Source organism: Eschscholzia californica, unplaced genomic scaffold, assembly GCF_041429995.1.
Source record: "Eschscholzia californica isolate CP2 unplaced genomic scaffold, dmEscCali1.0.p SCAF_1, whole genome shotgun sequence".
Taxonomy (NCBI): domain Eukaryota; kingdom Viridiplantae; phylum Streptophyta; class Magnoliopsida; order Ranunculales; family Papaveraceae; genus Eschscholzia; species Eschscholzia californica.
The window spans coordinates 19,363,819-19,380,586 of record NW_028238198.1 but is presented as its reverse complement, the minus strand read 5'-3'; the positions used below and the strand labels follow the sequence as shown (position 1 = coordinate 19,380,586).

The 16,768-nt window shown below is 36.6% G+C and overlaps 2 protein-coding genes across 5 annotated transcripts; one reads left to right on the top strand and one right to left on the bottom strand.

Moving 5' to 3' along the window:
• The first annotated feature begins 515 nt into the window (after window positions 1–515).
• Window positions 516–4,174, top strand: LOC147564905 (transcription factor bHLH145-like). Of its 2 annotated transcripts, XR_015228415.1 has the most exons (6): window positions 516–876; window positions 1,106–1,671; window positions 1,786–1,958; window positions 2,069–3,031; window positions 3,194–3,448; window positions 3,855–4,174. XR_015228415.1 is itself a non-coding variant. In XM_086651112.1 (5 exons), the coding sequence occupies exons 4-5, from the start codon at window positions 2,086–2,088 to the stop codon at window positions 3,361–3,363; spliced, it is 1,116 nt and encodes a 371-aa protein (XP_086507238.1). In that variant the 5' UTR covers window positions 516–876; window positions 1,106–1,671; window positions 1,786–1,958; window positions 2,069–2,085; the 3' UTR covers window positions 3,364–3,627. The 2 variants fall into 2 exon arrangements, 1 of the variants encoding a protein (XP_086507238.1); XM_086651112.1 differs by lacking the exon at window positions 3,855–4,174 and having other exon boundaries at window positions 3,194–3,627.
• Window positions 4,175–7,095: 2,921 nt separating this feature from the next.
• Window positions 7,096–8,871, bottom strand: LOC147564904 (zinc-finger homeodomain protein 2-like). Of its 3 annotated transcripts, none has more exons than XM_086651133.1 (3): window positions 7,934–8,871; window positions 7,449–7,512; window positions 7,096–7,367 (listed from the first exon to the last, which is right to left on the bottom strand). In XM_086651133.1, the coding sequence occupies exons 1-2, from the start codon at window positions 8,739–8,741 to the stop codon at window positions 7,469–7,471; spliced, it is 852 nt and encodes a 283-aa protein (XP_086507259.1). In that variant the 5' UTR covers window positions 8,742–8,871; the 3' UTR covers window positions 7,096–7,367; window positions 7,449–7,468. The 3 variants fall into 3 exon arrangements, with proteins under 3 accessions (XP_086507259.1, XP_086507265.1, XP_086507254.1); XM_086651139.1 differs by having other exon boundaries at window positions 7,096–7,361; XM_086651128.1 differs by having other exon boundaries at window positions 7,096–7,512.
• Between the last annotated feature and the right edge of the window lie 7,897 nt (window positions 8,872–16,768).

The window sequence follows — 16,768 nt, the reverse complement described above, 5'->3', positions numbered from 1 at the left end:
GTTTTAGCTTCTAACTATTTCATGTTTCATTTGACCTCAAGGATGCTTTTAGTTAAGTTTCATAGCCAACTCGTTGCGGGGTGTTAATTCTTATTCCAACTTTACTCTCCTAACCAAGGAACGAGCAATTTGATTAAGATGTCAAATCCTTGTAGACGCTTTCAATCGATCAAACATTCCTTTCTTTTCTGTCATGTCTTTAAAGCATTTTACGAGGCCACGAGAAGAGGTAGTTTTTCATCTGAAAAAACATCTTATTATGCAATCAATTGTCCATAAGAGTTACTACAACTAATCGTCATAGAGATAACCTCTTATCATTTGACGAGGGCACGAGAGGAAGTAGTTCTTCATCTCCACCATTACTTCAACTCTTTTATGTCAAATGCGTAATGAAGACCCTTATTATGCAATGGACTGCCCATAGGTTTACAATATTTGCAAAATTCCTTTAATGCATTAGCATTTGATGTCTTGCTAAGACTATTGAAGGTAGGTAAGTAAATATCTTTCTTGCCAAATTCTATTGGGTTGCAATTTGCAAATTGGATTATACAACCTAAAGATATAACTCTTAATTAAATTAATTATCATTCACCCTAATAATTATTATCCACGAGCCCTATTTCTTTGGGTTATATCCCAAGGTCAATTTTGTCATTTCGGTTGAAGTAATCTTCATCATCTCCCCCCACCCCCCAGTCTCCTCTTTATTTCTACTCTTCACTCTTTCATCTAATCTTCAATCTTCTTTTACTAAATTCTCTGCTTTCGATTTGAGTGACCACATACCCATTTCTCAGCTTTGAACCTTATTGAAATCCCAGATTCTACTGCTCAAAAAACCCTAACTTTTACTCTCTGATTTTTTTCTCTGTAAGTAGTAGTATATTTCTTTTCTTGTTTTGAGGCTCAAATTAAAATGAAATTGTCTCTCCTGGGTATTTTTTTTTTGTGGTAATCAGACTTATATTTCATCAAATTACTTGATTTTTTGATGCTTTTTGTTATAAAAACGCTAGGGTTTTCTGATTTCTTTGATCTATTTGGTTAATTTTTCAAGTATTTGAAGCAAAGATCTAATAACTCAAATTATTTGTTTCAGGAACTGAAAATTGAAGAAAAATCATGCGGTGGTTGTGTTTATCAGTTGATGTTTGCCGGAAAGTAGTCTCCTTGAACTTGTATTGCCGGGTCATTTTGTAAAACAAAAACTCCCATTTCCTCTGTTTCTCTCTCTCTCTCTCCCTCTAACTTTCTCCCTCTATCTCTTTCTCTCTCTAACTCTAACTCTCTATCTCTGTCTTCTTTCTGATGGGATCCAAGTTTTTTCTTGTCCCCATTTACTACATCCTTAGGATTAGCTGAACCTGTGAAGAACAACCCATCTTTTCAATCTTCTCTAAAAGCTAAAAACTTGACCAGATCAAAATCACTCTGTTCCAATTTTATCTTACAAATTGAAACCCTTTTTTGGATTCTCATTTCTAGTTTGGGTTTTGATTATTTCTATCATTCTCTCTCTTTCTCTTTTCTTGTCTAAGTTTGGGTAGTTAGGGTTTTTGCTTAAAAGGGTTTAAAGAAGTTATGGTGTATCAAGCTGCAAGCAAAACAAGCTTCATAATCATGGTTAAAATTGTAGCTTTCTTTCAACCATTAGAAGATTGTCAGGTTTATCTAACAGAAAAAAAAACCCTATTTCTTGTTTAAGTTCTTCATTAATTCTCTAATAATCTTGTTTATTATGGTTTAATGATAAATTTCTCAACTTTCTTGATTTTTCAGGCTGAGTACTTTAGGCATTTGCTTAAGCCCGTAACGTAGATGTTTTGGAGTTAATTGCTTCTTCAAATTGATATCTCGGTAGAATTCTGTTTTTGTTCTTCTTCTCCTTCTTACTTGGTGTTTTTAGCAAGTATTCAAGCATCTCTTGGTAGAATTACTATCTATTTTTACTGGTAAGATTTGAAGATCTTGTATTCATGGCTGAAAATGTGTTAAAATGTTGTTTTTCTTTTTGATCTTAACTATTTATGTTGATATATGAATGGGTTTCTTAAATTTTTAGGTAATACGTTTTGTTGGATGGGAAAAGATTATCGGCTTCACGACCAACATTGTTTACCCCCAATCCCAATCCGATCTACAGGTTACTCTGGTGGATCGGCAGATCCCAACTACTTAGGCTTCATGTCAAATTCAAGTCGGCGTGAGTTTTCGCCAGCTAACACGAACCAAAATGTCAATGAGCTTCCTGCAAATGGATCTTTGCCTGGTATTGCAGTTGGTAGCTTACCTCAATCAAGAACGAGCCAAGTTAATGGACCTTATGGATGGTTCTATTGTTTGCCTCGGCATCGCCAGGCCATGACTTCTCCTCCAAATGCTGTGTCCAAGGAGTTGCCTTCTTCCCCATTGGGATATGGTGAAGCAAATGGATATGGTGGAGAAGCTACACTCAATGCTATTACACAGGAGTCTGCTCAAAAGAGATTCCTTGGCTTTGACCAGTCTGAAGGAGGGACGAACTTGTTTTTTGGTTCTGGGGTTGCTGATCATTTCGAGAACCCAAGTTGTGGTGGTCAAAATCATGTTCTGAGTAGTGGGTTGGATACAAAAGAACCTATGAGCAACAAAGAGTTGACCCATCAAGCTGCACCTGTCATCATCTCGGGGTTGGAGGAAGAGAATGATGATAGAAGTGAAATGCATGAAGATACTGAAGAACTTAATGCATTACTATACTCTGATGATGAAGACGAGTACGATGAAGATGAGATTAGCACAGGCCATTCCCCATGTGATATGAATGGGGAGAAACAAGAAAAGCAAGAAGGTGAAGAAGAGGTGGCTAGTTCTGCTTGCCCAATTAAAAGGAAGAGACAATTAGACGATACTGAATCGAGCTGTGGAGAAGGAGGTGATAACGAAGGAGAAATGGGTTTGTTGTTACCGGAGAACAAGCGCCAGAGGAGAGAGAAAATTCGGGAGACGATTAATATTCTGCAAAGTATTATTCCAGGTGGGAAAGGTAAGGATGCTATCTTAGTTCTTGATGAAGCCATTGAATACCTGAGGAAACTCAAAACCAAATCCTTGAAGTAGTAAAGGAAATCCTAGTAGTACCAGTATATATTGGTAGTTAGTACTAGTATGGATCGTCCCTGTGAATTGCTATATTTCATTTATGCAGTTTTAAATCTAGACGGTGGGTTTCTAAGCTCATCTAAAGAAGAAACCCCAGGGCTAGCTAGAGGTCTCAAGCAGATTATCGGGGTTGGGGAGTTTTACAGGTGGAAGTTCATGTTTTGGGGAAACGGCGATTCCGCCCAATTTGGAGTCAACTATATGTTGGGTTTCTAAGGTCATCTTGAGAGGTGAACACCGGAAGGCTGATTTCGAGCTAGATTGTTTTGTAACCGTTCGGTCAAGCATCATATTTCAATCGGTAAAAGCTCAAACTATGCTATCATTCGAAGTTTATTTATGGAGAAGATGCGTTTAATATTGAATGTTATTATTACTATTGGTTTTGTGTTCTATGTAAGTTCCTCGACTGTTTAGTTATGTTTGTATTGAACTGGTAACAGGTGTATTATCTGTTAATGTAGTTCTTGTGAGTTTTTATGTTGTTTCTTTCTTTCGAATTTATACATTAGGCTTCAGCAAGTGTTTTTGCCCAAATTAATAGATAAGTAGATAACCTTAGAGTTCAAGAACTTTGTCTTGATCTCAGGGTCCAAGGTTCGAAGTCGGTCTATTAATAGTAGACCGAAGAAGTCTTGGATATAATATTCTTGATCATTTTTTATTGATGATTTTGCTTCCATTTATTCATGTGGACTTATTCTCAGGAATCGCTCTGGTGTAGACGCGGAAAAGTGTCACTATTGGGATTTGGGCATATCATGTATGTACGATACCATGTCTAATACCAGTCCACCGCCTTTTAGTGCAATACTCCAGTGGTTGGACACTCTCTCATAAACCCATGAGGTATTAAGATCGAGTCTCAGTGAAAACAGTTGATCATCAAGATCTATTCCTTGTAATTTAGGCCATAAATGAAGCAAATCTAGGAATATATGGACTTTTGGACCGTAGGATGGGCCCAACGATCTTTGTATGCCTTTTAGGGCTTAAGATGTCTAAATTGACAATTATAGTGCTCGTCGTCTAAATTCATGAAGTATATTACATTTTATATTTATGCATCAATTCCATTAAAATGTAATGACTTATGGAGTCTAATCTCCAAAAAATAAACAAAAAAATTAACTCGTTTTACTACAATAAGTTGGTTAATATCCAACTTAACAAATGCGTCAAAACGTACATCATTCGTATTGCTCGTGCCCACACATCCCTGATTAAGTTTTACTCGATTACAAACTCTATGCCACTCTTTAATATTTGAGTTTAGAGAAATTTTAGCCACATAAGTGTGTATTTAGACTTGCATCTTCCAATTACTTCAGCCACATGGAACAATATGCTATTGTTTCTTTTTCTTTTTTGGAAATTCGACTACGATCTACATTAGTCGTTACAAGGCATTGATACGTCTTAAAGATGTGATAAGCACGGTAACCGTCTAATTTAAACCATTGAATGAAAGAGCCCTAAAACCTGATAACATGAAAGAGATCTAAAACGTGACAAATTTATGACATTATTTACTTTATTTATAGCCTAAACCACGTAGCAAAAATTTTGATGGCAAACTGCTTCCACCGGGATTCATTCCATGCTATTGTTGAAACATGGAAGAATTGTAATCCTAGACCAAAACACTACGTATGAATGATATGAACTGCCGAACAACCACACTATTACTCACTTACATCAAAAAAAAAATCATTAGGGAAACAATAGTTTGCACTGGATAAACCTAAAAAGTGCTGGGCTTAGTAATTTAAGTGGTGCATATAGATATGCTTACCTGAACCCAATTTTAGTGTAGAATGGCCACTGGGCCTTCTCTTTGAAACATGGGTTTTTTTTTGTTAACTACTGAAAACCATTTTGTGCCATTACTCTGTTACAGCCTTATAGGCTATCTGCAAAATAGTATCCTAACAAACTGACATCACCAATGTGTGTTGCTAACAAGCTTTGCTGCTCCAAGAGAAGAGATGTCTGAAAAGTTGAATTCTTGATAGGAAAAAGACAGGGAGCCGTCGTCTTAGGCATGAAGTTGGCATGATTCCATATCCAACTGATGGATTCACGCCACTTTCTCTCTCGATGAAATCGGGGTTAATCCCAACTGTTGGATGAGGATTCACGCCAAAAACGTCCGTCTCCCTGTCCCGCCCCAAAATAAGTTTAGATGACATTTTTGTTTTTAGGTAGGAGTATGTAAGTTAATGTATTTATTAATGTTGGAAGACCCATAGGCAGGGGAAAAACCCAACCCAAAGATTAGAGGGAAAGGAATAAAATGTAGGTCTGGTAAAACTAAGACTAGAACTCTCTCAAGTAACAGCTCGATTTCGAATGGGTTTTAGTCTCTTTACATATAAAATTAGATGTAAAAACCAATTGTTTTTTCATGAGCAGTCAAAACTTGCGAACTATCAGATGACGATATTTTTTCCAAGGCACAATCAATTAGATCCAGGAAAGAATATAAAAAGGTTTACATATGAAAAGTGAGAACTTGCAAATTTTAATTTGAAGATTTTTTTTTTCTAAGACATGACTCAATTAGATCCAGGATAGAATATAAAAACTCATACCTAAAGTTCAAAATTAAGTTCAAATCTCCTCAACGAGTATAATGAACTATCTGACTTTTAGGACTAACAAGATAATAGCTTGAGTGGATACTCCTATAACCGTTGAGCAACGCTAGGAAAGACTAAAAGTCAAAGCCTGGCCCAGACCTAAACGAAACCAATGATCCTCATTTTTGGTAAACTCTCTCCAGCTTTCTTTCTGGATTTTTTCATTCTTTTGATGAACAATTGATCTTTATTTTAAATTTGGAATAAGTCAACTTTTGTAACATTTTCTATCATTTTTCATACCCATTCTTCCAACCCTAGCTTAGCCACATCTCCCAAAAAGAGTAATGCTAAAAGGGGATACAAGTCAAAGTCCGGTTTAGACCTACAAGAAATGAAGAGTCTCTATCCTCGAGTTGACTCTTTGTGTCTCTCTCAACGAATTTTTTATTCTTGATTGACAGTTGATTATTTGATGACTCTCTATGATTTTTCGTTTGAAAAAGGATCATTTAAGTTTTTTTTTATGCTTCAGCTCTCTAGGTATTTTCATAATTTACATCAACTTCCAAAATGTTTGTAACAGCTTGCAATAGCTTTCCGACAGGTTTGTCATTTTTAACTAAACAAAATATAACTTGTAACTTAAAAAACTTTAAAAGTGTGCTCAATCTAATTTTTTGTTATTAGATGACTTAAAGTGGGTTTGTAGCCTAGTTGGTAAGTGCATCTACTTCGCAATGCGAAGATCCCGAGTTCGATTATATGGAAGTGCAAATTCAGGAATATTGAACTTAGATATAAATAAAATAATTTATGTGGGATTTACGTCATTTAATTCGTCGGGCTTTAAGTAATTTTGGCAGTTATCGTGCTTATCATATCGTATCGATGTATCAATGTCTTTGTAATGACTTTCTAGTCAATATTCAAAAAATAATAATACTTGCTGGATAATGAACTTACTAGTTCCACCCTCTGATCATGTTGCCAACCTAGAAAACTAGGCAAGGAGTAGTCTATGAGTGTATTTGGATGGTAGCAAAAATGGGTCTTTGCATAGAATGAGTTGTGCCAAAGAAACAAGAATCCAATGGAGGTCATGAGGTCATGAGCATAGAAAAGGAGAGTGTCCACATGCACCAACTCACATCATTCATTAAACCCACATACACAAACACTCTCTCTACTGGTCATGTCTTCACTCTGTACCAATTTTTGTTCAGGTTTCCTTGATTCAAACAAGACCTAGAAGATAACTTAGTCAAGCTATTAGCTACCTTCTACTGTTCTCATGTTTCTTGGGTTAATAATGGGTTCACATTCATGTGTGGTTGTGAAACAAGCCAACCATGGCTTCTTAAAATTGAGAAAAAGAAAACTAGTTTCCATATTTACAATTCAAACTAGAGAAAGTACTACTACACAATGTAAATTAAACTAGGGTTTCCTTAGAGAGCACTTAATTGTCTAATGGAACAGCTTAAGTAGCTAATTGATTAATTAATTACAAACCCTAGACAAGGAAACTACTTACATCATGAGCAAAATGAGGCTCATTTGATTATCATAATCAATAATCTAAGTATCCATCTTTGATCCAAACACTAACCACCACCACCACCCCACCACCTGCTTCTGAAATTATGGAACTTAAAAATGATGAAGAAAACATAATAAAGGAAACCCTAGCTAAAAATGATATAGACGTACTTTTACCTTGATCATGAAGATGATTATTAACTTGGCTTATCTTGTCTGGTTTGATTTGATGATGCTCCAACTACAGAAATGATGATGATTAAGTTTAGCAAATCGAAAGATTTTCCTCAAGTTTTAGCAGTCGTCAATATTGTTCGACTTTTACCACCTCTCGTAGGTCGTCTTTTATCACCTCACACAGGTAGAGGGTTTTCTTCACGGAAGGCCTCCACATGTGGAACCAAACGTTACACTGTGATAGGCGGCGGTGGCTAAGTGAGGACAATATCAACAACTGCATGGACTATAAGTGTAAGCTCAAGTTTAATAAGTACTAACCGCCTTTTAGGGGGAGTGTGGCGCTTTCGCCAAGAACAAACCCCATACGAGGTGGTAAAAATAAGGACAATATCGACAACTGCGAAGGTCTGGGGCGTCACACAAGAACCCTAGCTAGTAATTTATTTCATTTTGTTGCATTTAGAGTTAGGGTTTGTTGTTACCTAAGGTATGTTTGTTGTTGTGCATCCAAACCTTGAGTACTTGTCTTTTAACACTGGTTTCATTGCAAAATTGTTGTACTGCTTCTTCATCTTGTCTTTGAATCCTCCATCCTAATTTCTCTGCAAACCCTAGCATTTTTTCTTTCTGTTCATGGGTAAATTTTGTTCTAAATCTTTTCTTTGAAGAACTCCCTCCACCACCATCACCACCACCAGTACCACCACTAGGGTTTGAAATATTATCTTCTTGTTCATCTCTAGAGTTTCCACCTCCTCCTCCTCCACCACCACCGGAGGTCGAAGGCAATGCTAATGGCCGATGTTGTGGTGCCATTTGTAAGTAACCAGCTGGAGTCCTGAAGTACTGAGTGAATTGTTGAGGGTGGTGGTGGTGCTGCTGGAGGTGAGGGTTGTGGTGGTGGTGCTGGTGGTGGTTCCGATGGGAGTACTGAAAAGTAGAAGACTCCGTTCCTTCGATAGATTCTTTTCGATGGAAGTTCCGGTGACAATTGCAGGCAGCACATTTTAGAGCATCTAGGGTTCCGTCTTCACCTGCCGGCATAAAATCTCCACAACCATCGACGGCATGCCCACCTATACCCACTGCGTGATTCTTTAAGCATTCTCTATACCTACAGTTTGAACCACCTTTTCTTACCACCACAGCCGACGTCTCATTTCCACCACCACCACCACCAACACCACCACTTAGTATTTTATGTCTTGATGATTCATTGTAACTAGCTGAAACTGGCATCCCACTCATCTCCTCTTCTTGATCTTCTTCATTTTCTTCATTAAACTCCATCTCTCTCTCTCTCTTTCTCTCTGTGTAGTAAATCTCTTTATGGATCTTACTTCTTTTCTTTATATGAAGCTGTTTGAAGTTACTAATTACTTTTTTGGTTTCTTCACTGCAGTCAAAATTAACATAAAAACAGCACAGAATAGCAGAGATTCTTGTTTCTTTGTTTTTTTATTTCATTTTGGGTTAATTTTATTATGGTCCTCCAACTAAAACCAACTTGTCATTTTGGCCCTTACACCAGCAGACTACTTTGACCTTTCTCACTAGGAACTCTCTGCTGAGCATTTCTTAGGGGACTAAAGAAAAACTCACAAAATCTTATGTATCAAGTCTCAATTGAGATATATCAACAAAAAAAAAGTCTCATCTTTTAGATAGTGAATAAGACAAAATTGTCCCGTGCCTTAATAGTCATGTACAGAGTCGTGACTGACAATTTGAGGGCCCTGAGCAAATTTGATTTTGAGTCTTTTGTAAAATTAAAAAAATTACGAGCAAAATGATAAAAAAAAAAAAAAAAATCTTTGTAAAATGTGTCATGTGGAGTTTAAGTGATTTTTTGAATATGATATCTTTCGCATCATGATTTTCACATACGTATTTTTGAAAAATTTTTTAGAAACTTAGGTTGATTGATATTTCTTAAAAACGTCTCAAATGATGAAAGAAATACACCCAAAATAACAAAATTGTTAAGAAAAAGTATCACCGGGTGGAAATAAAGTTTCATTTAGCAATTGAACTCTCAATTGAAGAAAATGAAAAAAAACCAACATATGTGAGACACAATGGGTTTCGAAACCAGGTCATCGGCTTTGAAGCTCCAAATAATAGAGCATATTGACTCATTCAACCCATAAGATAAGGTTAAATATACGAACCTGACTGCCTACTTTGGCATTAGAGAATTTTACAATTTCATGGTATCACGAGCTACTGGTTCTCTCTTCTCTGATTTTTTTTTTTAAAGTTCATCAATGGCTTCTTCTTCCAATGTTGGTTCTATTCCCTCTCTGACTAATCTTGTACCTTTGGTATCCATTAAATTGGACAATACCAATTACTTAACTTGGAAAAAGCAAATAGTTCCTATCATGAAATCACTGGACTTGTTCCATCGCATCGAAGCTACTGTTGTTCCTCCCTCTAATTCGATTTTTGATGAACAACTAAACATGGATGTTGTTAATCCAGAATTTATGAAATGGACAGGGGTTGATCAAACCCTTATCAGTTGGTTAAACACAACACTATCCCCACCTATTCTTGCTCAAACTCTAGAGTTCCAGACTGCAAAGGAGTTTTATGATTATCTAGAATCAACTTTCTCGGCTCAAAACAGTGCACGTAAATCTCAAATCCTCCTACATCTTCAAACTATTCAAAAACACTCTTTGTCTATGAATGAATATGTAGGAAAAATCAAAGAAGTTTCCGATGCAATTGCTGCCTCCCACACTCCAGTACCAGATATTGAATTAGTGTTGCATACATTGCGAGGATTGGGTCCTGATTATGAAGCTTTTGTGTCTGCGAGTGAAACATGAGAGAACTTACCAACCTTCTCTCAACTTCTGCCTCTTTTATTTACTCATGAAATGTGTCTTGTTCAACAAACACAAACGCGTACATTGCAGTCAACAACTTTAGTGGCGAACTCTTTTCTTGATGCTTCAACACATTCAACCCCTGCTCGTCAGTCTTATAACTCCAATGTAGGTCGCGGAACACGGTTCACTAACAGAGGAGGTCGTGGCAGAGGCAGATGGCAAAATCAATTTCAAGGGAATAAATCACAACCTATTAAAAAAAATCAATTCTTGGTTCACTTTCTTCTTTTCAGCCGAATGTTTATCAAATTTGTGGGCGTAGGGGTCACAATGCCTTCTTTTGTTATCATCGAGGAGATTAGAATTTCCAGTCAATTAAATCAAATTCCTCATACATTCGCCGCCTATCAACAAAATAGTGAATCATATGATCCTAATTATTATGCAGACTCGGGTGCTTCAAATCACATGACTAGTGATTCTACAACAATGGTAAATATGAATCCATACTATGGACAAGACCAGGTATCGATTGGAAACGGTGCTCTCTTGGCCGTTGCGAACACTGGTAATGTTACACTTGGTTCTCCATCTCCCTCTATCACTTTAAAAAATGTCTTCCATGTTCCATCTCTTACAAAGAATCTAATTTCAGTATCACAGTTAACAAAAGATCACGATTGCTTCTTTATTTTTGATAAATATATGTTCTTTGTGCCGGACCGAGAAGCAGGGAAGCTGGTCCTTCACGGTCTTAACAAAGGTGGTCTTTATCAGAGTTCAGCTTCAACTCTTAGGGCCTTCAATAAATGTCGTAGGAATTCGAAGTTTTGCTTTTTAATTAGGTTCAAATATCAAAAATAATGTATGGCACGTGAGATTGGGTCATCCCCATTCTCGTGCCTTTTCTTGCATCATTTCTAATAAAATCCATGTTCCTTCGATTTCAAATGATTTATGCCAAAGTTGTAATCTGGGTAAGCATCACGGTTTACCGCTTAATCGTTATCTTCATAATTCTAAGGTTCCTATTTCAAAAATACATGCAGATTTATGGGGTCCTTCACCCGTGAATTCAAACTTGGGTTTTCGTTATTTTCTTACTTTCATCGATGATTTCACGAGGTTTACATGGCTGTATTTTATTAATGCCAAATCACAAGTGTTTGATTGTTTTAAAAACTTTCATACTATACTTGAAAAACAATTTCCCACAAAAATTCAAATCTTTCAAAGTGATGGTGGTGGGGAATTCACTTCGCACAGTTTCCAAAACTACCTCCAAACACACGGAATTCTTCAACATCTATCTTGTCCTCACACCCCACAACAAAATGGGGTGATAGAGAGAAAGATTAGACATGTTGTCAAATCTGGTTAGCATTGTTACACCAAAGCCACTTACCAAAATCTTATTGGCCTGAAGCTTTCGTTACTGCAACCTATCTAATAAATAGGATGCCGACCCCTGTTTGACTAAACAAATCGCCTTTTCACACACTATTTCAACGAGAATCTGTCTATGGTTTTCTCCGTGTATTTGGGTATCGTTGTTACCCTCTTTTAACACCTTACCGTAAAAATAAGCTTGAATATAAGAGCTTACCTTGTGTTTTTATCGGTTATAGTGAATTACACAAGGGATATAAGTGTTTAGAATCCAAAACTTCACGCATTTCTATCTCTAGGGATGTTTTATTTGAAGAAACCTTGTTCCCGTATGCTCTTCCAGGTTTATCAAATATCAAGAATGAAGTTACGGTTAGTGAAGGTCCTCAATGGGTTTTCCTAGATGCAGGATCTCCACCCACTGAAATTTCTATCCAAGAATCCTTGGTTACCAATCAACTTCCTCTCTCACCACCAAGCAATATGGCTCTTGCCTCAATAGTTCCTAATGCTATCGTTGATTGAGTTTCTTCATCTTCTAACGAAGCCCAATCTGAATCTCACACTGATATAGCACCGCTGCTTGAAACATCGTTGGAGCCATCATAATCTCCTCCACCGATCCTTCCAACTCATCCTATGGCCACTCGGTCAAAGGAAGGTATAGTGAAATCCAAAATTTTGAAATTTATATTGCAACTAACCAGTTTCATTTGCTTTGCTTTCCTCTTTACTTGAGTTGCCAAAACAATCGAGTTGTTACAGTGAAGCAAGGAAGAACCCTCAATGGTGTGAGGCTATGGCAGATGAATTTAATGCCTTGATGAAAAATCAGATTTGGACTTTGGTTCCGCGTGATGATTCTATGAACCTTATCGGTTCAAAATGGGTGTTTCGTATTAAGACTAAGAGTGACGACTCGATAAACAGATTTAAGGCGAGACTTGTTGCAAAAGGTTTCAATCAAAAACATGACATAGACTATGATGAAACATTTTAACCAGTCGTTAAACCTGCAACGATCAGATTGGTACTTAGTATGGCAGTGACTTTAGGTTGGAAAACCAACCAGCTAGATGTTAAAAATGCTTTCTTTCATGGGTTACTTGATAGATCTATCTTTATGAATCAACCAATTGGTTTTGTTGATGTGAATTATCCTAATCATGTTTGCAGATTAAACAAGGGATTATATGGCCTCAAGCAAGCTCCCAGGGCCTGGTTTCATCGTTTCACCACATATATTCGTGAAATTGGGTTTTCGGCCTCTAAATCTGATGATTCCTTGTTTATATATAGAACTGCTACTTCCATAACAATCTTGTTATTATATGTCGATGACATCTTAGTAACTGGCTCTGATTCATTAGTGATTTATGAATTAATTTCACGCCTACATCGACAATTTTCTATGACAGATTTGGGGGAGCTTCATCATTTCTTTGGTATGGAAATATATCGCTCGAAATCAGGTCTTTCTCTGACTCAAACTCGTTATACACTCGAGCTATTAAAAAAGCTTGATTTGCTTAATTCCAAACCGGTTTCCACTCCTTGTTCAATCAGGAAAAGATTATCAATTACTGATGGTCAGCCACTTGGTGATGCAACTCTATATCGATCTCTGGTTGGTGGATTGCAGTATTTATCTTTAACTCGACCAAATATAAGTTATTCTGTGAATCAAGTGTGCCAATACATGCATGCCTCGACTGATCACACTTTGCTAAAGTTAAACGAATTTTTCGATGCTTAAAGGCCACTCTTAGTCGTGGTTTATAGTTTGGCACTCGATCAGACTCTCAAGTAGGGGTTTCAATTTTCAAGTTAATGCATACTTTGATGCAGATTGGGCAGGTGACCCCGACACGCGCAGGTCAGTTTCTGGTGGTCCTCGAAGAAACAACCGACGGTATCCAGATCTAGCACTGAGGCGGAGTATAGATCTATGGCAACCACAACGGCTGATATTGCATGGCTTAAATTTTTTACTTCGTGATTTGGGTATTTCTATGAAGATTCCTCCTACTCTGCATAACATAAGTGCTACGTATATGGCGCACAATCCGATTTTGCACTCTCGAACAGAGCATGTGGAGCTTCACTGTCACTTTGTTCGAGAAAGGGTTAATCGAGGTGCCTTACGAGTTCAATAATTTCCAACGCAAAACCAGATTGCGGATATTTTTACAAAAGGTTTGGTGAAATCACGACACCAGTTCCTTTGTAGCAAGCTCTCACTTTACGACTCTAAATTAATAAACACATAGAGCATATTGACTCATTCAACCCATAAGATAAGGTTAAATTTATTTTCTATTATATTTGATAACTATATATCTTTGTAAATCTTATCTATGTAAATCAGTTATTAAAAGTCTATAAATATACGAACCTGACTGCCTACTTTGGCATCAGAGAATTCTACAATTTCACCAAACTCTAACCAATAAAGCTATCAGACTTTTGATATTATCTATTACAGTGTTTCTTATATAAATTAATTTTGAACAACTAATTTTTTGAGAATTTAAATTAATGCCAATATGAGTGTAAATAGTTTAGGAATTGTTTTTGTATTGTAATTATGTTGGATAAAAGAAAAAAAAAAGAGGAAGAAGAATATTATTCAAGTGTGAGTAGAAAAAGATGAAATGAAAAGAAAGGGAGAGAGAGGGTACGGAGGAGAATTGAAATAAAGGTGAGAGGGAATTTTACACTCATCCCTCAATCTACACATTCTTCCCCCCACCCATCTCCCTCACTCTATATGTTTCCTCCACCACCACAACATATTTTTAGAGAAACATAATAGCAAGGGCCATTCTAGTCATAAGTTGTAGTACATTCCTCAAGTGAACATCAATAACTCTATCAACAATAAACATACTTTTTCATACTCAATTCAAATTAATAAACACATACAACACAACACATTGCTGTAGTGTATCATAAGTTAAGGGTAGGACATCTATCTAAAATCCGACCAGAAACCTCTGAGCTTGGACCAGAGTTACCCGTGAGCCTCTGAGTTCGAATCGATTTCCTCCCCTGTAGCATGTGGTTCACAATATTGTCTGAACCATATAGCTATAGCACAAATTATATCATTCCTCGACTATTTATTTGGTAAGACCTAATTTTGTGACATTAAGGGACCCAAATGTAAAAAGTAGTAGTTAAGAGGGGTGATTGCCAAGTTGGAAAATAATTATTCTCAACAAAAAAAAAAAAAAAAGTTGGAAAATAATTAAGCAAGTTAAGTCAGAGGTGGCATGTGAGCACCACCCCACAAGTAAAACCAGAGGCAAAAAACTCCAAGCAAAAGAAATCAGACCCCAGTCAGTTAGTCAGTCTGATGAGACTCAGACCCCTCTGATTTTACATAGACGTACGTCAGTCTCCTGTCAAGCTGACGATCATTTCCCACCAGATAAGAGAGAGAGAGTGATGATAGATATTATTATTACTAGGGTTTATGGTAATCTGTGAATTGGGATCCTGTAACACGCTTCCTTCTGATGACCTAGCTCTAGCTATACAGACCTCTTTCTCTCTGTTAATAAATAATAGCTTCCTTCCTTTTATATATGTTTTTACTGTTTCTGACTCATCATCTCTATAATGACTTCATGCATCTCTTTTCTCTCTCAAGAATGATTGATCAAATCAATGGCCACTGGTATAGTGTTTATGGAGAATGGAGTGGGTTGGGCTACAAAAATCAAGGTTAGTGCCACCGACGGCAATAAACCGTCCCCAACTAGAAAAATCGTCTTGATGCCGACAAAATCGTCGGCTAAAGGACTGTTGGTAATACTATTGCTAGTTAATTTAAGGACCTATAGGTGAGTTGCAAAGATCTGTTAAGTTTGTGATCGTCCAACTCAATCAATTGACGATGAATGGAGAAGACCTAAACATTATATTTTTGGTTGATATATTGTATTCTCGCAGCGGGATTATTCTCACAAGATCAACCACAAATGGAAAGGACCATAAAGGAATTCTTAAATTTTACTTTCACTTTTTAACCACCTTCCTTTTTGCCGGCTTCACACTAGTTTGTTCCTCTTCCGTCTCCTCCCTCTCCTTCGCTCTATTCCTCTTCCTTCGTCACTTTTTCATTTGTCCTTTTTGGCGAGTTCCAGAAACTTGACTAAAGGTTCCACCTAAATCTACAAACGAGATAGAGGTTTTTCGTCGCTTTGTTTCTAGATGAAGGAAACCCTTTCGTCGTCCTAACAAAAGGTGCGAGAAGAGAAAAGACGAACACAAAGGGAAAATGGAGAAACAAAAATGATAAGGTCGACGAAGAAGGCCGTAAAGGAGGGTGACTAGCGAAGATGACCACACTTTTTTTGTTGTGGGGGTGTTTTGTTAATCTTGTAGATAGATATGCCTTTTAGTAGAATTGATGAGTGTTCCATTAGGAGAAATTTGTTTGTGTAACACCAAAGTATATATCTCTAAATTAAAAGCTTTATAAACATCAATGGCCTAAAGAAAACTTAATTAGTCCCAATAATTGTTATTTGCTTGCAAGTGAGAATTTATAATTGAGTACATATCTCAATATATATTAAATTTATATATTAAATTTGAGTAGTGCAAATAAGTAAATGAGGGCAGTTTGTAACGATTGAATCGCTACAATTGTGTACTATTATGATTGAGTCCAGGTGTAAATTCAAACTAAATTAGATCTTTTTTTGTTTCATTTTCCGCACTTTCAGATGCACAAGATTATCATATTCCGCAATATAATTTAATTTTTTTTAAGAAATATTAAATTAAATATATAGTTTTTTTTTTTTTGATGAGATAATTAAATATATAGTTAGAAATACCTATATCATTTCTCAATTAAATTTAGAATATGAGATGATTATTTCCCTCCATTTTATAAGGTGATAGGTAAAGCATAGAGAGAAGGTGGGGTTTGTGGGGAGCATGATGGGTGAGATGTGACAATACAAGAGAAAAGTAGATCAACCCTGATTTCCCATTTCTATTCTTTCACAGCCTTTCTCTCCCGTATCATACCCCCTTTGTTTTTTTTCTTTCTTCATGATTCTTATTTCTTAG